The following is a 27998-nucleotide window of genomic DNA, read 5'->3' as shown; positions in this document are numbered from 1 at the left end:
CTCTCCCAGCTGGCGGCCCCATAAATGAAGCATTTCACAAGCTGCTCATGGCTTGCTTAATGAAGATGCCAAATTACACCACCAGATTTTTTTCCCCTTTGGTGCCATCTCTTTTCCTCCTTATGCCGATGAGAATTCACGGTGGCGTGAAGATAAGAGTTGGTATAAATGAGAACTTTGTGATATCCAGGCAGTGTCTGAGTTTATCTCTGACCAAAATTTTGAGACTTAAAATTTCTTATTTACTAATAATTAAACTTCAAAGAAAAAAGAGACAGACCTAGGAAATGGGATAATTTGACTGATAGTTACTCACCTAGTAATAAGCATCCAATTCATTACTGAGGAAATAAAGAGATAATACATACCCAACAAACGAAGGAGGAGGAAAAGAACTCCCAAAGCGTAAGACTTGAGTTCAGGGCTGACTGTCCTACGTGCAAAGAGATGAAGAGGAAAAAAAAAACCAGATTCTTATCATTCCCATGTAATTAACAGACCCCAGAGTCATTTGCTGCTGTCCATCAGAGCTCTTCTTTAGAAAATTACTAATAGTGTCTTTTTTTTTTTCCCCTGCCTAAAGTCTGAAAAATAACTGCAACTGTGGTGCCAAGATAAGTTTAGGAATTTAACAGTGTTTTTTAATAACTGGAGCTAACCTTGTCATTCGAAGGACAGAATGCAAATTTGGTCATAAAGCCTACGTTTAAAGACATGTTGGTTTTGCTGAGATCAGGAAGCATCTTAAGTGGGTGGGGTACACGTATGGCGGGGAAAACATCAACTGAGAAAATAATTCCCCTTATCCTTCACAAACAAGCTGAAACCATGAGCACCTTTACCATTCTCCAGTCATTTTGTGAAATCCACCAGATTAGTTTTGTGAAATCCACCAGACTAGCATGGTTAGACACCCTGGATAGACCATTTGGGAAGTAATCCACTTAGCATGTTTCAGCACTGTGATGGTTAATATTGAGTGTCACCTTGATTGAAGGATGCAAAGTATTGATCCTGGGTGTGTCTGTGAGGGTGTTGCCACAGGAGATTAACATTTGAGTGAGTCAGTGGGGTGGGAAAGGCAGACCTAGCCTCAATCTGGGTGGGCACCGTCTAATTAGCTGCCAGCACAGCTAGAATATAAAGCAGGCAGAAAAACATGAAAAGACCAGATGGGCCTAGCCTTCCAACCTACATCTTTCTCCCTTGCTGGACCCCTCCTGCCCTCGAACATTGGACTCCTAGTTCTTCAGTTTGGGACCCAGACAGTACAGGGAAGTCATCCCAGGGCAGCAGGTCATGACTTTCATTGAGCGATGGGGACGTGACTCTGGCTGGTTGAGTTAGACACCAGTACAACGTCCATGATGAGTCCAGTGTCTCTGGACAGAAACACAGTCAGTACCCTTTAGAATGTGCATGTTACAAAATCCAAGTTCTTCAAAGCTATTATCAGCTCCACGTCTCTGGTTTTTGCACTTTCATTTGAAAGCACTGACTTGAAAGACACATAAATAGAGGCAAATTCTCCTTATCAAGAAAGCACGCTGGTATAATGAGCTAGAATATTTATCACCTGAAATTTGATTTCCTTTCAGCTATCATATGTCACTAGGAACAAAGTGAGCAAGGTGCTAAGATCTCCCTTCATATCCTGTTGGGAAACTGGTTCCTATGAGAAGAAGAATCCTTCTTGGCTTGAGTCATGAAGAAACGGAGGGCTCCGTGCGAACACTATTGAAAGCTCTGGCCAACGCTGGGAGGGAGTCTTAGCTCTAAACGTACTAGCTGGGTGACCTTGAGACCACTGCCTAATTACTGTCCGAGCCCAGCGTGGGGCCTAAGAGGGGCTGGGCATCAGCTTTCAACCTCGCTTCCAGATGTTCTGAGCACTGTTGTTGGGATGGTCCTGTTTGGCATGACGGTGGGTCCATTCTTCTGGGAGGGGGCAAGGGCTGGTGCACATCTGTGCCCCTGTGCCAGCCTGAGACATCTGTGATTGCAAATCAGACTAGGAAGGTGATGGAATAAAGCTGTGTCTTGGACCTCTCAATATGCACAATGCATAGCATGTGCTTCCAGCACAGCGTGGAGTTATAAGCGTAGGTCATTTAGGCCATCTGTGGCTGATTAATTTAGAGGGAATCAAATATTTCCAGCAAAGCTCCAAGAGCTGTTTATCAAGCTGAGATTTGGAAGTGATTAAGAATTTCAACAAACTTTCCATGTTTGGTAGTCACCACTAGTGAGTGTCTAGAGGCTGGGTTTTTGCAGAGGAGTCGTGGGGCAAGCTAATAAGAGACTAGTCATTTTTCATGCTTCTCCGTGCCTTTAGTGTATGAATATCACAATATAACTTCACGAGAACGTCTAATAATGAAAAATAAACTACTCATAAGGCAACCACCTAAAACCTATACATGAGATCTGATGGGTTTTGTCCAAATGCATATTATAATCATCTTCTCTAAATAGTTTTAAATTCAGTAGTTCATTTCATAAACACTTTCACATTCTTAAGAATTTTCATTATTCCATGGAGCTGCAGTGCCATAATTTAACTCACTATTCCAATTCAGGTTTTTCTGCTGTTATAGTTAACATTGTAATAAAAATTTGTCTGCATTGAGCTCTTTCTTTTTTTCTTCTTGTAAAGGAGTACTTTTTTAAGATAAATGGCAAGGTGTAGGGTTACTGAATAAAAGGGTCTGAATATTTGTATGGCTCTTGACTCACACTGTCATATTGCTTTTTTGAAAGGAGTGATAGCCTTTTCCCATGCCACCAGCAATTTGTGGTTTTGTCAGTTTTGCCACAGCCTTGTACGCACTGGGTGTCAATTTTTAAAATTTATTTTTCAAACTTAGTAAGTATAAAATGGCAATTGGCTATTATACCCTAATGCTCCGCACATTTACAAGGCCTTGCTAATGACGTTCTAGGTAACATTAGTACTTGTAAAAATCCTCTTCCTTGGGAATTCATAACAAAGATGAGGAAATGTGGTTGGCAAAGTGAGAGGGAGAGAGAAGCTGCATAAAGTAGAGGTGAGGTGCATGGACACTGGGTACTTCCATGCGTTTCATTCCTACTTTTATTTCCAGCCTTTGCTATTGAATCTGTTCACTTGGATAAGTGCATCCCAATAAGGCAAGTCTGTCTTTCCCCCCCGCCCCCGAGACAGAATCTTGCTCTGTCACCCAGGCTGGAGTGCGGTGGCATGACCTCAGCTCACTGCAACTTCCGCCTCCTGGGTTCAAGTAATTCTCCTGCCTCAGCCTCCCAAGTAGCTGGGATTACCGGCATGTGCCAACACGCCCTGCTAATTTTTGTAGAGAAGAGGTTTCTCCATGTTGGCTAGGCTGGTCTCAAACCCCTGGGCTCAAGCGATCCTCCCACCTTGGCCTCCCAAAGTGCTGGGATTACAGGCATGAGCCACCATGCCCAGCTGATGAGTCTGTGTAGAGTACCTTCCCCTGATTCAGATGAATGGCAGCCTATGTGTTAGTTCACTTCTGGGTTTCCAACACAAATCTAGGTAACTCTGCAAACGATAAAAGTTACTCAGAATATTACTAATGGCTCATCTTTGAGGCACCTCACCTATCCCAGGTCCCCAGAGACAGGTAACAACAGAATTTCGGCTGGCTCTCTCCAACAACCTCTTTGTACAAGAATGGTCACTGCTCACCTGCCGTGAGCCCTGCTGCACAATAACCCATCACGTGTCTACTGTGTTTGCGCACACATGGTCTCAGTGGGTCCTGCTCCATTGCAGGAGGCAGGCAGGATCGGTCATATCACCCCCAGTTACAGATTCAGGAGCAAGTCTAGGGGGAAAGTGCCCAGGGTCATATGGCTAAGCAGTGGCAGGGTGGTGGGGGCTGGGCACTGACGCCACTTTCATTTTCCTCCAACGAGGCTGCGTCCTGTAAGGCTCGATGCAGGATCCTTTTCAAAACTGCCTGCAGGCTCTATTTCTGGGAGAACATGAAAGTGCTGTCTTCTCCCCCATGCCCTGCCTTCTTCTCTTGGTGGGAGGTCCCTATCAAACATAATTGATTGCTATCAGCCTAGAGAAGCTGCGCTCCTTGCTGTGGCCCTAGCTCGCCTGGTTCGAGAGATTCCTGTTGTCTGAAGCTCTGGTCCCTAGGAGGCCTGCAGATGAACACCAGGTGGACAGGAGGAGAGGCAGGGCTGTGCCGAGGGCTTACCTGATGAGGATGATGACTGAGGGTGTCTGTGCCATGGCACCGATCAGGCTGCAGATACACATCACACAGAGGAAGGTGAGGAAGGCCTCTTGGCACCCAGGACTGGGGCATTTTCCAGGAACCACGGTTGCGTTCTCAGCAGGGACGGTGGTGAGGCACGCACAGCCCGTGAGATTCTGAAAGGGAAGCGTTCAGCCCTTTTATCTGGGGGTACCTCCGGTTTCCAAAGGCAAAGCCATCCATCAGCTGAATCTGTCACAGCCTAATTATACATTCTGTGGCATTCCATTAATTAGGCCTGAATAAACGAGTTAGCTTTTTTAAGGAGGCTGCAAAACACACGCAAATAAAGGAGTATTTACGGGGAGGAGAGCTGATTTCTCTGTCTCTTGTGTGTTTCATTTCCATTCTCAAGAATCCCTCAGTAAGCTGAACCACAGATAAATGTGTCCCCCCCCAATACAATTAGAGAGGAAATTGTGCTTCCACAATATGATAAAACATTGCCAAATTTACATTGTAATTACTTGCCAATTTGTCCTCTCTTTTATGCAGTTATAATTACACTGAAGTGTATTAAAAGAAGTAAATCAGGTAACCCGCATATTGTTGCTGGTTGGGTGCCCAACATGGCACTTGGAACAAAGGCTGCATGCTGTCACGCGTGAAGTCACCGCGTCTGCAAGGCCAGGCGAGGGACAGCTGATGGAAAGTTATCTGGAGGCTGAGGAAGCAAAGGGGGCTAAGAGATGCAGGAGCCTGGAGCAGCTCGTGGGGAGCAGAGCTAAAACCCAACAAGATAGATACATTTATTAATATATGATCAGAGAGAAGAAAGAAAAGTGACTGCATTTCATTCGATCTTCGGGGTGGATTCTAGCCCAGCTGCCTGTTGCAGACAGGGTCCTCTCCCCCGCTCACTCCAGGAATTTCTGATGGCAAAGGGAGGAGCAGGGGCTGGGAGAGGCAGTGCCCAGTGCCAAGCCAATTAAGGTTCCATAATAATAGTGCAGAGGCCTTTAATGAATACAAAGTGAAAACAATCATAAATGATTCATTGCTTTTCCTTCCAGGGCTGCTTGGCTTTCAGAGCACATGCCCAGGTATATCCTCCTGAGGGTCAAATAAATCCCCTCTGGCTTTTACAGTTCTCCTCTGGTCCTCCCCCTCTCCCCACAGAACACAGAGACATGGGTTTTCCGATCCCATTAAGCTATATGGGATGGTTTCAGGGGTGTCTGAAAGTGTTCATGTGCCCCAAACCCAACAGGGCCAGTCTGTATCGCTGTGCCCCCAACAGGGGCTTTTATTCATGGGGAAGGAGTGGGGGCAGGCGTACGCTGGGCCTCCACCCTTCCCCTCAGTGTCTGCCCAGAGCAGGTGCCTTTGTGAAAGTGGTTCAATTAGTGTACCCAGGGGCATTTATTGTAATTCCCAGAAGATCTCGAGGCCCCGCCCCTCTGTTCCTTTTCATGTACCTCTGCCTAGAGACTTTTTAGCTCTTTGTCAAAACCCAGCTCAGATACTGCCTCCCTTCTCAGAACCTCACCTCACTGGGCACATCCCAGCCTCCTTCCAAGTCCTGCAGGGCCCTTTTCAAGGGTCACTCCACCCTACTGCAGAGACCTTTACATGCCTCCTGGAGGAGACAAGAACCTCTTGGGACAAGACCTATGTCTTTTGCATTCTTTCCCAAGCATCTTTTCCTAGCGCAGAGCTGAGACGTAGATGAAACTAAGCATACAGCTTTAGAATACACATGAGAACGAACCTTCCTCACTTTTATTAGGAAGCAAGACTTCTCCCCAACTTTCACTTAAAATGTCACTCCTCCTCTCCCCAGGAGAGGAAACTGCCCACTCCTCCCCAGCATCACAGCCAAACTTTTCTAACTATTTAGCTCACCACCTGCATTTCCTTTTCTCCCACGCTCTCAGCTGACTCTGACTGGCTTCTGTTTCCACAGCATGAATCCGGTGGTGCTAAGCTCTTCAGTGGGCTCCATATCCCAGGCCCACCATGCATTTTTCTCTCCCCGGAGCTCCCAGGAGCACAGGCCCCTTGCTCACTACCCATCACTCCCTTGTCTGGCTTCAAAGCTCCACTCTACCTGTTTCCCTGGTCCCCCTCTGGTCACTCGCTTTCCATCTTTGTTGCTGGTACCTTCTCCTCTTTCCCACCTGGTCTGGACTTTCTTCATCTGTACTCTTGCCCCAGCTCTCCTTCCTTCATTTTACCATCTCTGCATTTGATCACAACTCTCCCAAATTTAATCTTTAGCCCAGATCCTTCCCAGACCGACTTGCTATATCCCTTCCTAAGACTCATGAGCACGGATGAGGTATCAAAACTGCCTCCAGGAACGAGTGCCTGTGCTGGATTCTGTGCTTTCAGCTTGGCACTACTCTCCCGCCTAAGGCTGAGAAGTATCTCCCCCGAATTCGCTTTCCTGCAAGGACGGGAGCTGGACAAGAAGGAAACCTGGGAGAGACTCAGAAGGCAGGAGTTGTAGGACACCAGCATATGCCACCTTGCAGTATGCCCCTTTTGCATAAAGAATATTTTGAGCTGATTATTTTGAGAAACCACAGACACAGGCAGAACCTCTGACAATAGAAGTTACGGTTGTGTAAAGAAAATTACATTTACAAAGGAAATCTCCACTTGTAAGGGTGGTTCCTCTCTGTACCAGAGATAAAGGAATGACTGAATCCCTAGAGACTATCATCAATCTAGAAGACACTGACTTAAGCTTGCATAACAAATGTTACTCTTTTTTAAGGTGCTTTATCTGGGCATCTCCTCATAACTGGCCTTCCCCACACCCTTCTTTCTGTTTCCCTGGACCATGGTATTCAAGCCTGAAGTCAAAGCCACGTCTTTGAGATGCTCTCATTTCTCTGGCTATCCCCTGTGTATACATCATGTATATGTGTTTCTAAACCTTTGTTTTCCTCCTGTTGATCTGTCTTAGGTTACAGGGGTCTGTCCCAGCTGGGAACTGTGAAGGGTAAAGAGAAAATTATGTATTCCTCTTCTACAAAGGGAAGCTGAGGCCATCGCTCCCAGAAGGTCACATGGTCAGGCATGAGGACGGACACACAGACGCGCCCGGAAGGCGCCGACCCGTCCCAGCACTCCCGACTTTGCGCCGCCTTCTTTTCTGCCTACCCTGCTGACCAGTGGAGGCATCATGCCCACCTCTGGTGACCTGGCTGCTGCAGGCCACGTGGCTCCCCACATCGCAGAGTGCCCATCAGATCTCCTGAGCAGCCATGCCGCACAGCTTCCTGGGATGTTCCCCTGAGCTCTGACTCACCCACCTGTGCCAGGGGCGTCTAGTGAGGAAATGTTGCTTTGCTTCTTCCTCTTACTTCAAAACACTGTTTTCCTGACAGTTACGCAGCCCCAGCCCCAGCTCCAGCTCCAAACTCCTTTCCCTCCATCTCTTGCGTTAGTAACAGCACCCTACTGACTATAAAAGTAACAACAAAAACCACAATTTTGCACCAACTTAATAGAAACCAGGAGGTAATTCTGAATCCCCCACTCACATGCCTACATCAAATCCATCTTCCCCCTGACACTAAAGCTAATGAAGACAGAGACCACTGTGGCTGTATTCCCTAATTTACCCCAGCCATCCAGGACAGGGCTTGGCTCACAAGTGGGATTTTATATATATATATATATGTATATATAAAATTTATATATATATATCTATTTTATTTATATATATCTATTTTATTTATATACATATATATGTTGACTGAGTGAATACCTAAGTTCTGTTCATTTTGCCATGTCCTAAATCTGTCTCAAACCCTGCCCTAGTTCAAACTACTTGCAACCATCCGTCTTTGATTACTGCAGTGGTCTGTGAGGAAAAAGATTTGGGACTGAAGTTCTTAGAACCATATGGACTCAAAGAGTAGTTAGGCATAAATGAAAAATGGGCCCCTTGTGGGTGGCTGTGGTCTTGTTTGGCTAAGTACCCCAGGAATCCCTCAATTCCAGTACCCCCACATCACATTCCTGAGTGTTCCCGAGAGGCTACATACTTGTAGCACGCAGTCTCTCAGGAATGTGATATGGGCACTGGAGTTGAGTGACTGACGCCAGAACCCTCGGAACGAGCCATGTGATCGGTGAGCTTTCTTTGGTTTAACAAGTCATCTGCAATTGCTGCCGGCATTTTGGTCTTATTTTTGCCCATACCTAGGCTATGGCTCGATTATATTATATTTACCATAAAAGAGGAAACTGGCCTCTCTCTGCCCTAAAAAGTGTTAAATCCCTCCTGGAATGGATCCTCTGATCATGGCACTCATGGAATGGGATAAAATGAGACATCTTTATCTCAGGCTACAGCTGGCACGGTGCCTGCACAGCCCCATCCGGGTGAGCTAAATGTGTCCATGATGTCTATGTTCATGTTAATGAGGCGAGCAGACAGCAGGGTTAAGCTGCCACAGGATTTGCAGCCAAAACAAAGGGTAGCAGTGCGTGGTTTGAATGTTTGGTGTCCCTTGACCCAAGAATCCATATGTTGAAAAATAATCACCAATATGATGCTATTACAAGGTGGGGGGTCCTCAGGAGGTGATTAGGTCACGAGGGTAGAGGACTCATGAATGGGATTAGTGTCCTTACAGAAGAGGCCCCAGAGAACTGCCTTGCCCCTCCCACCACGTGAAGACACAGCTAGAGGGTGCCATCTATGAACAGGAAGCAGGCCTTCATCAGACGTCAGATCCATCAGCAGTTTAATCTTGGACTTCCCAGCCTCCAGAGCTGCGAGAAATGTGTTGTTTATAAGCCATGCAGTTTAAAGTGTTTTGATATAGCAGCCAAAATGGGCCAAGGTAGCCCCACGCTGAATAGACAGGAATGGGATGATTTAGGGTTAATGACAGAAGAAGAAAAGCCAGAGACCGGCACAAGACCAATGAAAATGTCTGTTTGTTGGTGTCCAAGAGGAAAAGCTGGAAATGGATGGATCTCTCCTAAAGGTTCTAGGCAAATCTGTATTTATTTATTCAAATTTAATTTATTCATAGCTGTGAAAGAGGCTGGGGAGGAGATGCCAGAGCGATCTGTGCAAGGACTTGGATGGGTTTCCTTTTCCATCCAATGAGTCAATCCACCAGGATGGGCTGGGTGGTCCCACACATGGGGAGCAGGCTGGGGCAGCCCTGCAACCTCTCCAGCAGGGGATCCAAGGGAAAATGCTGCAGTTGTGGTCAGATGGCAAGGGGTAGGAAGCTCCTTTATTGGGCTTGTGTGACATAAGAGCCCAGATTTGTCCAACGTTGTGCTAAGGGAGATGGGTGCATAAGGTCGTGAGGCTGTTAAGGAGGGATGTTCCACTCAGATGTCCGAGTGTGGTAGGAAGAACTGCAGATGAGGACTTAGGTAGTTTCACCTTTCCCAGAGTGCAGAGAGATGATTTCCAAAAATGGGATTTTCAACTTCGATCTGAAGGGAAAAGGGGAAGTAGGGGATACCCCTTCAGCTGGCAGTAACTGGGCACCTACATGGGAAGCCCTAGATCTGCAAATGCTTTGAGCTATAAAAAGTTTGAAAAGCTGGATGTGAGAAAGCAGTCTAATTTAAGGGGATGATAAAGGCTGGGATCCTAATTCTCACCCCAAACCCCAATAGCATAGTTCTATTTGGCCAATCCAAAAAGCAGGTGTATCTTGGAATTGACCTGTAGACTCCCATGGTCTGAATGAAGTGATATGTCCCCTAATGCTTTCTCTGGCTGTCCCTAAGACAATTAACTAGTAAGAAAGTATACCAGAGTTCAGATTAGTTTATGATTGCAGAATTGGCAAATGACCCCATTTTCAATCCCTATTTCAAAGGCAAAGCAGTGTCTTCCTGGTTTGCCATTCTCTGGGAAGAAATGCAGTCCCTGCTGCCTCTGGGAGAGGTGAATTCTCTGCTTGGCATCCAAACTTGGGGGGTGGCAGGATCTAGCTTTACTGTCAATAAAATGTACCATGACACTTCATGTTAATAATAAGGTGGCCACTAAGCTCCCAGAACAGACCTGACAAGTTTGTTGACCCGGAGGACAGGGGGAACAGGCTTGTCCGTTCTACGAGAACATATCCAACAGACAGACCTGCCCAGGCACAAAAGGACATATATACAATATGAGTCACAATGTAGTTGGTCAGAGCTCAAGTTTTGCAGCAGTCTGGATGCTCATTGATAAGAGACTGGTTAAAGACAGATTACTTGCACATAGGCTCAAAATAAAAGGATGGAGGAAGATCTACCAAGCAAATGGAACACAAAAAAAGGCAGGGGTTGCAATCCTAGTCTCTGATAAAACAGACTTTAAACCAACAAAGATCAAAAGAGACAAAGAAGGACATTACATAATGGTAAAGGGATCAATGAAACAAGAAGAGCTAACTATCCTAAATATATATGCACCCAATACAGGAGCCCCCAGATTCATAAAGCAAGTCCTGAGTGACCTACAAAGAGACTTAGACTCCCACACATTAATAATGGGAGACTTGTAACACCCCACTGTCAACATTAGACAGATCAACGAGACAGAAAGTCAACAAGGATACCCAGGAATTGAACTCAGCTCTGCACCAAGCGGACCTAATAGACATCTACAGAACTCTCCACCCCAATTCAACAGAATATACATTTTTTTCAGCACCGCACCACACCTATTCCAAAATTGACCACATACTTGGAAGTAAAGCTCTCCTCAGCAAATGTAAAAGAACAGAGATTATAACAAACTATCTCTCAGACCACAGTGCAATCAAACTAGAACTCAGGATTAAGAATCTCACTCAAAACTGCTCAACTACATGGAAACTGAACAACCTGCTCCTGAATGACTACTGGATACATAACGAAATGAAGGCAGAAATAAAGATGTTCTTTGAAACCAACGAGAACAAAGACACAACATACCAGAATCTCTGGGACGCATTCAAAGCAGTGTGTAGAGGGAAATTTATAGCACTAAATGCCCACAAGAGAAAGCAGGAAAGATCCAAAATTGACACCCTAACATCACAATTAAAATACCTAGAAAAGCAAGAGCAAACACATTCAAAAGCTAGCAGAAGGCAAGAAATAACTAAGATCGGAGCAGAACTGAAGGAAATAGAGACACAAAAAACCCTTCAAAAAATTAATGAATCCAGGAGCTGGTTTTTTGAAAGGATCAACAAAATTGATAGACCGCTAGCAAGACTAATAAAGAAAAAAAGAGAGAAGAATCTAATAGACACAATAAAAAATGATAAAGGGGATATCACCACCAATCCCACAGAAATACAAACTACCATCAGAGAATACTACAAACACCTCTACGCAAATAAACTAGAAAATCTAGAAGAAATGGATAAATTCCTCGACACATACACTCTCCCAAGACTAAACCAGGAAGAAGTTGAATCTCTGAATAGACCAATAACAGGAGCTGAAATTGTGGCAATAATCAATAGTTTACCAACCAAAAAGAGTCCAGGACCAGATGGATTCACAGCCGAATTCTACCAGAGGTACAAGGAGGAACTGGTACCATTCCTTCTGAAACTATTCCAACCAACAGAAAAAGAGGGAATCCTCCCTAACTCATTTTATGAGGCCAGCATCATTCTGACACCAAAGCCGGGCAGAGACATAACCAAAAAAGAGAATTTTAGATCAATATCCTTGATGAACATGGATGCAAAAATCCTCAATAAAATACTGGCAATCGGAATCCAGCAGCACATCAAAAAGCTTATCCACCATGATCAAGTGGGCTTCATCCCTGGGATGCAAGGCTGGTTCAATATAGGCAAATCAATAAATGTAATCCAGCATCTAAACAGAGCCAAAGACAAAAACCACATGATTATCTCAATAGATGCAGAAAAAGCCTTTGACAAAATTCAACAACGCTTCATGCTAAAAACTCTCAATAAATTAGGTATTGATGGGACGTATTTCAAAATTATAAGAGCTATCTATGACAAACCCACAGCCAATATCATACTGAATGGGCAAAAACTGGAAGCATTCCCTTTGAAAACTGGCACAAGACAGGGATGCCCTCTCTCACCACTCCTATTCAACATAGTGTTGGAAGTTCTGGCCAGGGCAATTAGGCAGGAGAAGGAAATAAAGGGTAGGCAATTAGGAAAAGAGGAAGTCAAATTGTCCCTGCTTGCAGACGACATGATCGTATATCTAGAAAACCCCATTGTCTCAGCCCCAAATCTCCTTAAGCTGATAAGCAACTTCAGCAAAGTCTCAGGATACAAAATCAATGTACAAAAATCACAAGCATTCTTATACACCAACAACAGACAAACAGAGAGCCAAATCATGAGTGAACTCCCATTCACAGTTGCTTCAAAGAGAATAAAATACCTAGGAATCCAACTTACAAGGGATGTGAAGGACCTCTTCAAGGAGAACTACAAACCACTGCTCAAGGAAATAAAAGAGGATACAAACAAATGGAAGAACATTCCATGCTCATGGGTAGGAAGAATCAATATCGTGAAAATGGCCATACTGCCCAAGGTAATTTACAGATTCAATGCCATCCCCATCAAGCTACCAATGCCTTTCTTCACAGAATTGGAAAAAACTACTTTAAAGTTCATATGGAACCAAAAAAGAGCCCGCATCGCCAAGGCAATCCTAAGCCAAAAGAACAAAGCTGGAGGCATCACACTACCTGACCTCAAACTATACTACAAGGCTACAGTAACCAAAACAGCATGGTACTGGTACCAAAACAGAGATATAGATCAATGGAACAGAACAGAGCCCTCAGAAATAATGCCACGTATCTACAACTATCTGATCTTTGACAAACCTGACAAAAACAAGCAATGGGGAAAGGATTCCCTATTTAATAAATGGTGCTGGGAAAACTGGTTAGCCATATGTAGAAAGCTGAAACTGGATCCCTTCCTTACACCTTATACAAAAATCAATTCAAGATGGATTAAAGACTTAAACGTTAGACCTAAAACCATAAAAACCCTAGAAGAAAACCTAGGCATTACCATTCATAGGACATAGGCATGGGCAAGGACTTCATGTCCAAAACACCAAAAGCAATGGCAACAAAAGCCAAAATTGACAAATGGGATCTAATTAAACTAAAGAGCTTCTGCACAGGAAAAGAAACTACCATCAGAGTGAAGAGGCAACCTACAAAATGGGAGAAAATTTTCACAACCTACTCATCTGACAAAGGGCTAATATCCAGAATCTACAATGAACTCAAACAAATTTACAAGAAAAAAACAAACAACCCCATCAAAAAGTGGGCGAAGGACATGAACAGACACTTCTCAAAAGAAGACATTTATGCAGCCAAAAAACACATGAAAAAATGCTCATCATCACTGGCCATCAGAGAAATGCAAATCAAAACCACTATGAGATACCATCTCACACCAGTTAGAATGGCAATCATTAAAAAGTCAGGAAACAACAGGTGCTGGAGAGGATGTGGAGAAATAGGAACACTTTTACACTGTTGGTGGGACTGTAAACTAGTTCAACCATTGTGGAAGTCAGTGTGGCGATTCCTCAGGGATCTAGAACTAGAAATACCATTTGACCCAGCCATCCCATTACTGGGTATATACCCAAAGGACTATAAATCATGCTGCTATAAAGACACATGCACACGTATGTTTATTGCAGCATTATTCACAATAGCAAAGACTTGGAACCAACCCAAATGCCCAACAATGATAGACTGGATTAAGAATATGTGGCACATATACACCATGGAATACTATGCAGCCATAAAAAATGATGAGTTCATGTCCTTTGTAGGGACATGGATGAAATTGGAAATCATCATTCTCAGCAGAGTATCGCAAGAACAAAAAACCAAACACCGCATATTCTCACTCATAGGTGGGAATTGAACAATGATATCACATGGACACAGGAAGGGGAACATCACACTCTGGGGACTGCTGTGGGGTGGGGGGAGGGGGGAGGGATAGCATTGGGAGATATACCTAATGCTAGATGATGAGTTAGTGGGTGCAGCGCACCAGCATGGCACATGTATACATATGTAACTAACCTGCACAATGTGCACATGTACCCTAAAACTTAAAGTATAATTAAAAAAAAAAAAGACAGACTACTTGGTCCACGCGATGGAAGACTATATAGCCATAAAAAAGGTAGAAGAACATCCCTTATGTACTAATTTAGAAATAACTCCCAGGTAAACTATTAACTGAAAAAGCCAAACAAAATAGTGAGGTACAGAATAGGGCCTTTTATGTGCAGTAAAAAATCCAGAAGGACGTACAAGAAACCAAGGACAGCAATCATCTATTTGGCAGGTTGAGGAAGAAGTAAATAGCAGACACAGGTGAAAGGGAGAGTCCCTCATATCCTCCTTTTTATACTTTTTGATTTTTGAATCATATAAATGTATTCAAAATGGAAAATGTTATAAAATAAAGAAATCAATGAAAGAATAGCACATCACTGAAAAGTGTATTTCTGTTCCACCTTCAGTCATTAATTTCAATTGAGAAATGTTTCTATTCACATACAATGATGAGAATAAATAATTACAAGAAGGCTAGACCACAAAAATAGAAAAATGACTCTCTGGAATCTTGGATTTGTTTTCTATTGATGAAGGAAGCAGTCGGCATGCTATTTTGACAGCCGGTATTACAAGAACAAGATACTCCTCAGCAGTGTTTCAAAAATACTGGCAAATAAAGTTGTTTTCTGCTTGTTATTTTCCCCCCACATCCAATCCTGATGATCAATCCCTATTAATTGTACAAAGGAAGCGAAGTTCAAGGTGGAAAGATTATTTTTCTAAGAGGATGGTATGGGGATATTTGTATTAAGAGCCTCCTATGGAAACTTGAAAGGTAGAGGATCGCCCCTGGAATACTGTTTTTGCTTTTCCTCCTTGAAAGCAGTTAGCAGAGATACATGAAAATTTCTTTTCTCTTTCCTTTTTTCAGAGATGAGGTCTTAGTTTGCAGTGCAGTGGCATGATCGTAGCTTACTGCAGCCTCAAACTCCTGGGCTCAAGTAAGCCACCTGCCTGCCTCATTTTTTATCTTTTCAGAGATAGGGGTCTCACTATGTTGCCCAAGCTGGTCTCAAGTTTGGGGCCTCAAGTGCTCCTCCCCTCCTCAGCTCCTGAGTAGATGGGATTACAGAGGCATGCCACCATGCCTGGCTCTGGCAGTTTCTAGAAATGTTCATAAAGGGAGTTTACCGGGGAGTACCACCACAGGCCATGCTCTTCCTGCTTTTGCCTGTGAGATCTTTGATCTTTTGCACCTGATGTTCTAATAGCTGGGATATCAAAGAACGTGGGGCACCACCACAATAAAGTGGGGTGTCTTCCTTTGAATGGCAACATACTTCTCTGAGTCCCAGACACTTATGGATTTTCTCATAATTCACTGACGTTCCTCAGACAAGTCTCCTGTCATTTATTACTGTCTTTTTGTAGCTTAGCATCTCTTCACTTCATTGGTTCAACCAAAGCTGGTATTTCCAGGCATAACCCTCAGATCTCATCACAAAGGGCGCCAATGGCAACCTACAAGATCAAGGCAAAGTGGACACTGAAAAACTGCAAGAAGAAATACGATCTCTTCTTCCCTTGCGGGGTCACTGGCTGAAGAATAATGGCCAGGGAGAAAAATTCTGAGATGAAAGCAAGACCTCCTTCCACCTTGCACCCCGGTAACCTGTGGCGCCTGAGCCTGAGCACATCCTGTTAGATCTTAATTATCTCCTGCTGAGGGGAGGAAGGGGGTTTTTATTTGGGGAGCAGAAAGGCTCACTCTGCTCCAGCTCTCTAACATAGGACATAGTGGGGAGATCACGGAAAGGTGAAAGGCGTGACTGCAACTCTGAAGGAACACGGGGCCCCTCCATCTCTCCCTCCAGCTTTCTCTCTTCCAACTCCAAACCTGCCTGCATCATGAGGTCCAAATTGTCACACCTCAGCCTGTGCACTCTTCCGGCTGGAATGTCCTTCCATGCCTGGCTACCAAACACCCACTACCCTTCATGATGAAAGCCTGGCCCTTGCCACGTCTCCCCCTCCAACTCCTGGGCTCAAGTGAGCCACCTGCCCTGCTAATTTTTTTTAAATCTTTTCAGAGATGGGGGTCTCATTCACCCCATCCCCCAGTGGAGAACATGCCCACTCCCTCCTTCCACCCCTGCCCCACCCAGAGCCAATTTCTACCCCAGCAGGCCTGATACTGCAAGTTCACTGATTTGTCTACACAGCTGCTTCCCTCTTTTAGAACCTAACCTAACCACCTAACCTTTAATGTTGGATTTTTTAAATTAAAAAAATCTGTTCCTCATTGGAAAAGTGATAATCATTTTAGATATTTTTGAAATATACACAAAAACTGGAAACAAATAAGCAAAATTTAGTTTTTCAGCCCCTAACCTGAAGTATCCATCTACGAATGGATGGCTATATGTTCTTCCAATATTTTTTATGCAAAGATATGCATATATTTAGATGTTTCTTTATCAAAAGGGATTATTGTCTATATATTTTACAATGTGTTCTTTTCACTTAACTATATTGTAAGGTAAGGTTAGGTGTTGCTTTGGGTGCTCCCTTGGACATACCTCTATTAATAATATGACATCTCATTTTATAGTAAACATGAGCTCCTTTCCTTATTCATCTCTACACTTACAATGCCTAGCAGAGGGCCTGAGATATATCAGGTGTCCCAGGTGGTGATGCCCCAGTAGGGTTTGATTTCAGAATAGTCACAAGTCCCTTCTGACAAGCCATTACCAGGATAAGTACAGACTTTTAAATCAGCTCTGGCAGACAGGGCCAGGCTATATGAGGAGGGCTGCAAACTGTAAGCCTTTGGAACCAGACAGGAAACATAAATTTAAAAAATGGCTCAGGTATAAGGGATGGCCAGTGGTGGGGGCTGTGCCTAAGTAGACAGCAAATGTCCTGCCCAAAAGGCCAGCGCTTCTCAGTTCCAGCCAACCACTGCCCTACTGGGGTGCAGGTCCCATGATAGCTATCTTCCAACTTTTTCAGGGAGGCCCAGTTAAACTTTGACTCAGGCCACATTAAATGTATCTTCAGGGCAGACACGCTGTTTGTTTCCTGTGTTGCAACATGCTTTATGGCAGAGGTCCCCAACCTTTTTGGTACCAAGGACCAGTTTCGTGGAAGACAATTATTCCACTGACCAGTGGGGTTTGGGGGATAGTTTCAGGATGATTCAAGCACATTACGTTTATCATGCGCTGTATTTCTATTATTACATTGTATTATATAATGAAATGTAATTATACAATTCACCATAAAGTAGAATCAGTGGGAGCCCTGAGCTTGTTTTCCTGTAACTAGACGGTCCCATCTAGGGATGATGGGAGACAATGACAGATCATCGGGCATTAGATTCCCCTAAGGCACATGCACCCTAGATCCCTCACGTGCGCAGTTCACAGTAAGTTCATGCTCCTATAAGAATCCAATGCCACTGCTGATCTGACAGGAGGCAGAGCTCAGGCAGTAATGTGAGCGATGGGGAGCGGCTATAAATACAGATAAAGCTTTGCTCACCTGCCACTCGCCTCCTGCTGTGTGGCCCAGTTCCCAACAGTACCAGTACCACAGACTGGTACTGGTGCTAGAGGTGGGGGACCCCTGCTATATGGCATATCTAACTCTCCAGTTGGTTTTTATAGTGGGCAAATATGGTCATGGTGAGAAGAAAAAAGAGACTGAATGATGAATACTCAGTGTCAGCTTAGATGCTGACCTTTTTCAAGAAAGACACAATTTATAGAACATGCCTCATCCCTTCTATGACGGCAGTGGTTCTTAACTGGGGGTGATGATATCCCCCAAGGGACATGTGGCAATGTCTGGAGACATTTACAGTTGTCGGAGCTTGTGGGTGGGGAGGGCAGGGGTGGCATCTGGTGGGGAGAGCCCAGGGATGCTGCTAAACACACAGTGCATAGGGCAGCGCCTCATGACAATCCATTATCTGGCCCAAAATGTCAATAGTGCCGTGACTGAGAAGCCCGGTATTAGAACAGTGGTTCTCCATCCTGGTTACGTATCAAAAACACTTGAGGAGGTTAAAAAAATACTGATGCGTGGATCTTACTCCAAAATAAGGGAATCAGAATCTCTGAGAGTGGGGCCTCATGTTTTAAAAGCTCCCACGCGATCCTAAGGTGCAGCCTATATTGAGACCTGTCACACTGAACCATGAGCTGCCTGCCTGGGCCCATAATGGAGCTGTCCTCCTCCCCGCCACAGAACCTACTTGGCATTTCGCTGAAACAGGTGCTCAATAAATATTTGTTGCCTGGAATGGGGGGGATGAATTAGTCATCTATCATTAGTACCCTACAAACTGCAGTGCTGGACTCATACTGACTTTCAACATTCTATTGGTGGCTGATGGAAGTTTTTTTTTTTTTCTAGTCAATTATTTAGTACATCAAAAGGATACAACTTACAGCAATCAGTCCACAGCATACTAACATGCTTCTGTTGGAATAATTACTTCTGAAAGTGAAAGGTACAGAAACAATCTGGACCATATATTCACGCCAAAGAATTAACTCAATTTTTTTTTTGGTCACCCTTCCTGGTCATATGCAGTGAGAAGAATTAGAAGTCGTACATTAAATGCAGGCCTGGAAACTTCCATTGCTATCACCCAAGGAGATATAAGAAAATAAAAAAAAAATCCAATCCAGAGCAGGAAGAAAAGTTTAATATCAGGAAACCACTAACACTAATCAGATTTCCCTATAATCAGAATTATTTGGTCAGTGACTTATTTACATCTAATGGAGTTATGGGGAATTTTCACGTCTTGGTGGAAACGACAAAGTGGTGAGTGGTGAGCAAGGATCAGGTCTTTAGTGCTGAAACTGGCACCATCCAACCTACCCACTCGCCAACTGCTAAACAAGAGAATGGTATTACCCCTGGATCCCTGGGGCTCTCTGAGGTCAGTACAGGGCCTCCAGCTCGGTGTTGAGAAAGCCTGGGGCCTTTATCCAGAGCCATGGCTGACAGTGAGAATGCAAGGGTCCATAACAGAGCCCCTGTCCCTGCAGCTTAATGAGGGAGGTGCCAGAGTAAATGAGCCATTAGAACAGGTGAGGTGAGAGCCTTGCTAGGCAAGAGCAGGGGCAAAAGGGGTTTGCAGGAAGGGCACTAACACAGCCCTGGAGGAAGCAATGAGCTGGAGAAGGCTTCTCAGCAGTGGTGAAGGAGAGACAGCCCTGAGAGATAAGACAGAGCTTAGAAGGGAGAGACTGCTGCAGATAAGAGAAACAACACGTGCAAAGGCCCAGGGGCAGGGAGAGCTTGATGTGTTGGGGAACTGCAAGTTGCACTTACCAAGTGGCTCTTTAAGAGGTGAGAGGCCTTGTACTCCCAGCACTTTGGGAGGCTGAGACGGGTGGATCACTTGAGGTCAGGAGTTCAAGACCAGCCTGGCCGACATGGTGAAAAACCCCGTCTCTACCAAAAATATAAAAAATTAGCTGGGTGTGGTGGTGTGTGCCTATAATCCCAGCTACTTGGGAGGCTGAGGCAGGAGAATCACTTGAACCCAGCAGGCAGAGGTTGCAGTGAGCCGAGGTTGTGCCATTGCACTCTAGCCTGGGTGACAGAATGAGACCCTGTCTCAAAAAAAAAAAAAAAAAAAAGAGATGGGAGGAATAGGGAAGTTGAGGCTGGAGAGGCAGGCAGGGCCAGATGGTAAAGGCCAAATAAATGTCTCGAATGAGAAGTGCATGTTTGAAGAGGTAGAAAAAAGGTGGACCTCTTAGGGGAGGTGCAGAGGGAGACACTCCTTTTCCTTTCTTGGTGTCCATGTGTACTCGACATTGGACAGACCCTACATTCAAAAGCCAGATCCCCCACTTCCTATTGCATGGCCTTGGGCAAGTGACTAACCTCATCTGTATTCAGGAAATAAGAAGAACACCTATTTCCCAAGGGTGCTGGGAGGATCAATGAGATAATATACACAGGGTTGAGGCCGTGGGTGGAAGAATTGATGAAACCAGGGAAAATGGCTGAACTCACATTGGGGAAGGTGGAGAATTCCAGGGGATCACTGTGAAAAGGAGGAGGTAAAAGGTTCTAGCTTGTCAAAGAGTTTTTTTTTTTTTTTTTCCCCGAACTTGGAGACAAGAAGAGTGGAGAAAAAAGGGGGCGAGGGAGGGAGTACACATACCAGGAATATAGCCACCATTTGGCATTTTCTCAAAATACTGCAGCAGAGATTTAAAGGATTTAAATTGCTTTTCACTCATTTTTGGATGTTGGCCTGAGATTTCTCTGACTCTGGGCCAAGCTGCCATGGGCCACGAGTGACACACGGAAGGCCCCATTACCTGGACCTTAATAGGCTCTCGACAAAGCTTGCTGCTGCTGCTGCAAGTTTTATGGTTGTGGTTGTTTTTAAGGCTAGACTGTCACAAGGGCCCCTTTCCAGGATAAGCATTGCTCTGGGTCTCCAAATCCCTCATCCACTTGTTGGAAGCCAGGGCATCTAGAGATCTGCCTCTGCAGGGAAGGCACTGTATGCCTCACCCCAGCTCTGGGGCCTGGTGGTTTCTCTGTCTCTGCATTGCATTTGCATGAGAATACCCTCCTTGCCTCACCTACACCCCAGCAGACAATGTGAGGCCTCGAGTAATGTGAATAAAAGGCAGGTGTCTGGGGGACAAACAGTAGGTCCAGAGGTAAGCAGAGAAGCTTGCAGTCCGATAACCGCATTCTCCAGCTTTGCTGTTTCAGCAGTGGGATGCAGCCACAGATGGGCCTGGTAAGGCTCTTATTCAATAAGACTCCTGTACATGCAAGATCAGGGGAAATGCAATTTTTAAGATAATTTTTTTGGTCAGTGCATTCCCTGGAATAGAGACTCATTTGGTCTCAGGACACTAGACTATATTGAGTCAATTTAATTCTTATAACAGGACAATAACCGAGACTGATTTATAATGTAACTTTCTGGATATTAAAATGTTAATGAAATTGTTGTCATGAAAAATAATGGCTTGTGTTTTTATTTGAACCATTCTCAAGGCCCATCCCTTCTTTTAAAATTTATTTCCACTCACATAAAGAAATTGCTTTATCATCTAATTTTAAAAAATCAGTTTCTCCCACCCACCCCCCATGGTGATTTATTTTCTCTATAGAAAATGTTAATAACTGGCCAGGAATCTAAATGTTAAACACAAGGAAAAATGAAATCTTTGAAAATGAAAATAAATGATCCATTTTTCTTCTTTCAGAGAAATTGCTGCTCCTGAAAGATATAAGATGTAGGAAGAAGCAGCAGCTAAGATCTCAACTCTAAGTCCCTTGAAAGCTGCCACTGGGGGTTCATATTTTCCTTCCCACTATGCCTTGCACAGACATTCATGGAGTACTTCTGGGTGCTGGCCCTTGCTTAAGAAATCCAAAGACCAGAGCAGATGACAGACACTTCTAGCAAATCACCGTAATAAAGTGAGAACAGTGTCTTTAGGAGAAAGAGGTACCAAAGGACTTCAGGGAGAAAAACCCCAAAGATAAAAAGGGAAGGGATGGTTTCAGAGGAGGGGACATTGGAGGAGGCTATTGACCGGTGAGTAGGACCTGTCCAGCTGGAGGGAGGTGTATGAAAAGACAGGTTGTATGGGGGAAGCTGAACACCACAAACTGAAAGGAGGTAGAGCTGAAGACACGTGGCACCTAGAACTGATCTTCTAGTTGACAGAGTAGCATGAGAAAGGGTCATTTGCTATGTTACAGAAACCCTTCTGACTGCAGTGTTGAAGAAAACGAAGGACATAAGGGGCCATCCTGGGAGGCCAGGGAGGACCTACTGCTCGGGTCCAAGCAAGAGATGGGGGCGGGGCCTCCACAGGGCAGGTGCCAAGGACTCCTGGAAGGTGGGATCAGCACCAATGAATGGATGACCCGTCACTTAGCATCAGGTTTTCAGGGAGAGAGCGTGGAAAGCTGTGGGCTGACAGCCAATTGTAAAATCCACGCTAAGCAGGAAAAAGCAACCCACCTCCTCCCAAAAATGTGTCAGGAACATGGAAAGAGGTGGGAGGCATTTAGTTAGGAGGAAAATGGCAAAGCAAACTGGGTAGGAAAGAAGCTGAATTGGTGTCAGAGTGTTTCAGGTCTGGAAGAAGTCTTTCCTGATAAATGGTTTTTAAGCCTCTCTTGACATACTTCTGGTGATGGGGAGCTCACTACCCATGCAGACATCCTATTCCATTGACACTCTGCAAGTACCTTGAACCACCATCTTTTCCTTTGGTTCCACATATACAGCTTCCTTTGAATTTTTACTTTCAGTTGCACAATGAGACTTCCTACAAACCCACTTGATTTAGCAAGAAGACCTGAATCAGTCCTCTCATCCTGCTGATGGAACATCTTCCACTACAGCAAGGCAACAGCTAAGAAAAAGTCACAGGGAAGGCAAACAACCTGGGCAAAAACTTGGGTTTTAAGCCACTTTAGCTGCCTGAATCCCCTGCCCCATCCCCTGCCCCATCCCATTACCGTGCTGTTGCAGCCAGCAAAGCAGGCAGACAGGTAGGTGATGCCATCTGCCCCACACACTGGAGTGAAGGAATCGGTTTGGCATTCACAGTTATTATTGCAGGGCGAGTAGGGGTCCAGGGCTGAGCCAGGTGCTGTGCTGGAAAAGAAAGGAAACACGGAAGCCATTAGAAACAGGTCAATTGGGAATCAGATGCCCCCAGTGACAGCCTTTCGCCTCTGTTGTGATGAGTCGCGTGGTACCCTGCTTATGGGATTGTTACCTGGTTCTCCCTTCCCTTTTCCTTTACCAACCTTAGCCTATCCTGTCCAGCAAGGAGCAGCCCAGGGCCACTGCTGAGAGCTACGTGGGTTGTGCCCTGGCCAATGATGCCAGCTTGGGTGGTGGGCTGGGTGGGAGCTGAGTCCACTCCAGCCCCTCTCATGAAGCGAGGAGGAAGATGCTTTTTATCACTGGTATTGATGTGCCCTCTGGGCTGGTGGCAGTTGGGACTGCTCAGGGCCACCCCCTCCACGATGCCTCTCCTGATTGCTAAGGCCTCAGCTTATCCCCCTGTCCTGAACACTGCTATGCCTGCACCACTGAGGATTTAACTTCTTCCCTCTTTGGGCTGGTTCTTGTCTCTTTGCTTTATTCCTCCCCTACCGTCAGGAAGCCTCATGATGCTTACTTACTACACTGCTACAACCAGACTGACTTCAATAATTATTGTCTAATTGATTCAATGTCCTGAGAAAAATAACACTAAGATGTTTTAATTTTCCTTTGCATCATTAAAGGCAAAGTTATCTAGAGCAAGCAAATTGAAAAAAGAACAAAAGGGTAGAGTGAGTGTATTAGCTCTATACGAGAGGAAATGTCTCTTCTTTAGTCTGATTATTTTCAGCTATGTCTCCTAAGGCTCAGAGCACTTCATAATAATAAAGGTGACGATGGCGACACCCGGCAATTTATGTGTCATGCGCTCTTCAAAGTACTGCATGGATTATTTCATTTATTCTCATTATAACCTCATGGGCTTTAGAGAAGAAACCGAGGCACAGCCAGGTTAAGTGACTTGTCCAAAAGTACAGAAGTCATAAATGGTAGAGGAGGCACTGGAACTAGGGCTGTCTGACTGTAGGATATACACTTTTCTTTTCTTTTTCATGGAAGAATAACGTCATTATAGTAAGATCTTGTGCTCCTAACCACTACACTTTACTACTTGGGAGTTGAGCAGTCTGCTACTTGAGACAGCTGTTATGCATAGCACGTGCAAACAGGAAGAAGACATATCTGAACACGAAGTCGGGGCCAGGCTGGGGTGGGGATTGGAAGGGGCAACCCCGTGATGGTGTAAAGGGGAAGGAGGGGCACATGGTGCCTGGATTGTACAAAGACATACAGAAAGCTGCCTCTGTTCTGCTCTCCCACTCTGCCTGCTCACCCTTGTGGGTGGCAGAGAAGCCCTGGCTCCACTGCATCTTCCGGCACAAGTGCAGGAGCAGGCGTGGTGGTCTGCTTGGAGGAAGAGTCTGGCTCTAGAGAGAGAAACTGGTAACCTGCAGGCCAGGCATGCTTCAGCCTCCATGCTCCAGGCTGGATTTCCAAGGCAGCCTCAGTCCCATGTGGAAAAGGGGACAGCTATTGACACTGGATAGCTGAAGACTCCCTATAATTCCCTCTAAGGGCAATTCTCACTGGACTCTAGTCCCAAGTCTTGGGATAAAAACTAGGAAGAAACAAAAGTGGTCCTATGAGAACTAACTTCCTTCTCTTCCTCCCTCCCTTCCCTCCACCTCCCTTTTTCTCCCCCTTTCCCTCGCTACACTTAAGAATACCTGCCATGGGCCAGATCCTATAATTGCCATGTGAGCCTAATGACAGCTTCTGATAGTTTAAGGAATTGTTGAAATCAAATCAATTCTGTCTTTTATTTTGAGCTGAATTTTGAATTAAAATTTTTATTTTCTCTCTTCACATTTTTCCTAAAGTCAAATGCCAAAAATCGTGATGTGAGTCTGCCAGGGAGGAAACGGCTTCTCTTCTCCCCCAGTGCTTCCCAGCCTTTGAGTGGAAAGGTCTGCTTTCTCAGCCCAGAGGGTTCTACTGATTCTCCAACGTGGACAGTAAGATGCAGAGGCAGCCTTGATGCGTCTCCTCAGGTCACTAGGAACAAAGCTGGTTCCCTCAGCCTACTGCAGAGGGAGACTGCTAGGGTCCCTGAACAGGCAGGAAGGCGGCAGACACTGCCAGTACTCACCTGTTTCCATAGGGAACAGTAACCCCAGCCACAGGGCCAGTGTCGCAGCCCAGGAAGAGGAAGGAGACGTAGCAAGCAGTGGACACCAGGTTCACGAGCATGGCCATCCGAATGGCCCCCAGGGCAGACAGGCTGAGCTTCTTCACCAAAAGACCTCCCAGGAAGATACCCAGACAAGCACACGGGATCGCAGTCATCCCTGGAAGGAAAATAGAGGGGCAGGGCTGTGAACAGGGAAGGTGGGGCCAGTCTACAGACAGGCGGGCAGCAGGCCTGAGGCTGAGTCCCGTGAATGCCCTATGACCCCACTGTGGTGTCACTGCCTCCATGGGACCCTGGAGTCTTCAGGAAGGGCCTGATTTATGCCCCCAGGGAGCTCATGGAGAACTGGGGGAGACCGACATAAAGCAACTCTGCTTCATGAATCTAAGTGCATGCACCTGTCCTGCTAAGTGGGGCACCCTCAGGAGAAACACAAGCTGAAGAGGGGACTACCAAGAGATGGAGTCAGAGAGACTGGGAACACAGACATGCCTTCGGGAGGGTACATATCACGGAGCAGTGATGTGCTCTGTGAGCATTTTTGAGATGATATGGGAAGCGGACTTGAGATCATTTAGGGATTTTTCTCCTCGTCTTCTAATGAGGCAAGAAGGGAGGGTTTCACGGAAAGTACGGAGGCTGTTTAACCTAAAGGTCACGGAATTCACCAGGCCATAGAGAGAGTGTTTGAACCAGCTCCGCCACCCCTCAGGAAGTGGCATCAATCAATATGTTTTGTAGCTCTTGGTGAATAAATGGCATATATATTTTTTCCTTTCTCTCTCTTCTACCCAGGGCTATCTGCAAGGCAGCAGGACCATAAACCTGTTATTTCTGATTCGCAGAGACCATGGCATTTTAGGAGGACCAAAGGATCCCAGGGTTCCAAGCTCCTGCGTTGGTTTTGCTCCATTCTGATTCATCTCATCTAAAACTCAGCTTTCAATTGCCACGTGTCATTTATCTACCATGTAGATGATGCATGGCCAATTTTCCAGTCTAGGCTGCCTTCTTGCCAATCAACAGACCTCTAGGTCAACTGACTACATTAACCAGCTGGTATGTGCTAAGGGAATGCAAATTAATTTTAATATTGGGGTGAGAAAATATAATAAGGGGGTATAGCTCTGCAAGAAAACAGCACAAGTCATACTTAAAATGACATATCTCTTTATCATCTGCTGCTCTTGGAGTATCTGTGCTTGGTTTTCTTCCCTTGGTTTAGGAGTGATGTCATGAGCCAGCTCCTGGGTGCCTCTTTATCCTCATCCTGCGCCGCACTGCCCATCCCAACCATGCCACTGTCCCTCCTTTCTCTCCCTAGGACAGGCCAAACAGTTCCGCTTCCCCAGGCTTTGCACGTGCAGTTCCCTCTCCTGGGACACTTGCCCGATGTGTTTACTTGGCTGGCCCCTACTCTCTTCAGACAGGTTTCTCAGGCCACCCTATGTAGAGATCCATGCACCCCCACCCTGAGATTCTGTACTGTTTTCATGGCTCTCTCAGCTCTTTGAAGCAGCCTCATTTATTTTTGGGTTTCTTGTTTCTTGCTCTCTCTCTCTCTCTGCTAGGATACAGCTTTCCTGTGGACAAAAACCCTTTTTGTCTTGTTCAGTCCCGCCTAGATTCTCTGTGTCTAGCATGATAACCAGCACGGAGTGGGCATCCAAGTATTATTTTCAGAATGAATGAGCTAAGGAACAGATTGGATGTGTGTGAATGGACATCAGTGACAACATGCCCACACCCAGAAAGCAGGCCTGTGTTTTGCTTCATTTCCTAGCAGAGACAGTGGGGGTGTCACCTGTCAAGGATGGTAACCATGGCAATCACAGGCTTTCACACCTTTTCTCCAAGCCATTGTCAGGCCCCCTCCCTCCCTGATGTATGTGCTGTCCTTAACACTCCAGGTGGTGATCAGAACTTCCCTGAAATTCCATTCTCATTACGTTAACCTATGCAGATTGAGTCCTTTTTATCTTCACTCACAAATCAGCACCACCAGCTCTTTAATCACCTGTGTTGCTCTTCTCTGAGCTCTGCCCCATTTGCTGATGACTTGGCAAGGGGTGGAAGGGGGGCCAGTGCTGATGCTCTGGGATGACTGCCTGGGCCTCATCTCCCAAGTCTGCCTTCTCTAACCGCCCGCTGCCAGCCCCTGCTGCAGCCAGCCTCCAGCGTCCACACTGACTGGACTGTTGCCAAGGGCAGGGCACACACACAGGGCACCTGTGCTGCTTGCCTGGACTGCCCAGCACAGGAGAAGGTGCCTCCTGCCAAGCACACCAGCAGACAGAAATCACTGGGAGACAGAAAGGCGCAATAAGGCAGAATTGTTTTTTTGACCTTCTGCCCTGAAGACTATTGATTTGTTTGTCGATAGAAGATGTAGGCATCTGTTCTGAAACAGAACACTGCCCAAAGTTGAAGCAACTGTGCAAATGTAATCAAAATGGAAGAAAAAGCAGGAGTCAGCAGGTGAGAGATAAACTCTTCAGGTGCTGAAGGGCTAAACCTGAGATCCTGGGGATAACCAAGAAGTTACAACTTTAATTATAAAGAGGTGTATTTTACCCTGTCTCTGTCGGGCAGATATTAAAGGGCTGACTGCATTTTGCCAATACCTCTTGGAGGTAAAATTGACCAAGTGGTGGGTGGTAGAGAGTTACTTGTGTAAAAGAAAAACATAAGACTTGTGGTACCCTGGCAGTTCCCAGGGAGAGGGGTGGTAATCTGGCCATATCATTGTGATAGGGTTTTACATTTTATTTTATTTATTTATTTATTTTATTTTTCGAGACGAAGTCTCATTCTTGTCCCCCAGGCTGGAGTGCAATGGCGCGATCTCGGCTCACTGCAACCTCCGCCTCCCGGGTTCAAGCG

The 27998-nt window shown here is 45.4% G+C and overlaps 1 protein-coding gene across 15 annotated transcripts in view; it reads right to left on the bottom strand.

Annotated features, from left to right (window-relative positions):
- Positions 1 to 27998, bottom strand: part of SLCO3A1 (solute carrier organic anion transporter family member 3A1) — a 325592-nt gene that overhangs the window by 25008 nt on the left and 272586 nt on the right. For all 15 annotated transcript variants that reach the window (XR_008672246.2, XR_008672245.2, XM_031002267.3 and 12 more), the window contains 4 exons: positions 25074 to 25272; positions 22828 to 22966; positions 4215 to 4390; positions 369 to 433 (listed from right to left, as the gene is read on the bottom strand). Coding sequence is in view for 13 of the 15 variants with exons in the window: in XM_031002267.3 (XP_030858127.1) it covers positions 369 to 433; positions 4215 to 4390; positions 22828 to 22966; positions 25074 to 25272 (579 nt within the window). In the remaining 2 variants the exon portion in view is untranslated. The remainder of the gene's footprint in view (positions 1 to 368; positions 434 to 4214; positions 4391 to 22827; positions 22967 to 25073; positions 25273 to 27998) is intronic.

This window comes from Gorilla gorilla, chromosome 16 (assembly GCF_029281585.2).
Source record: "Gorilla gorilla gorilla isolate KB3781 chromosome 16, NHGRI_mGorGor1-v2.1_pri, whole genome shotgun sequence".
Taxonomy (NCBI): domain Eukaryota; kingdom Metazoa; phylum Chordata; class Mammalia; order Primates; family Hominidae; genus Gorilla; species Gorilla gorilla.
The sequence above is the reverse complement of the archived record's forward strand: the minus strand, read 5'-3'. Positions and strand labels throughout refer to the sequence as shown.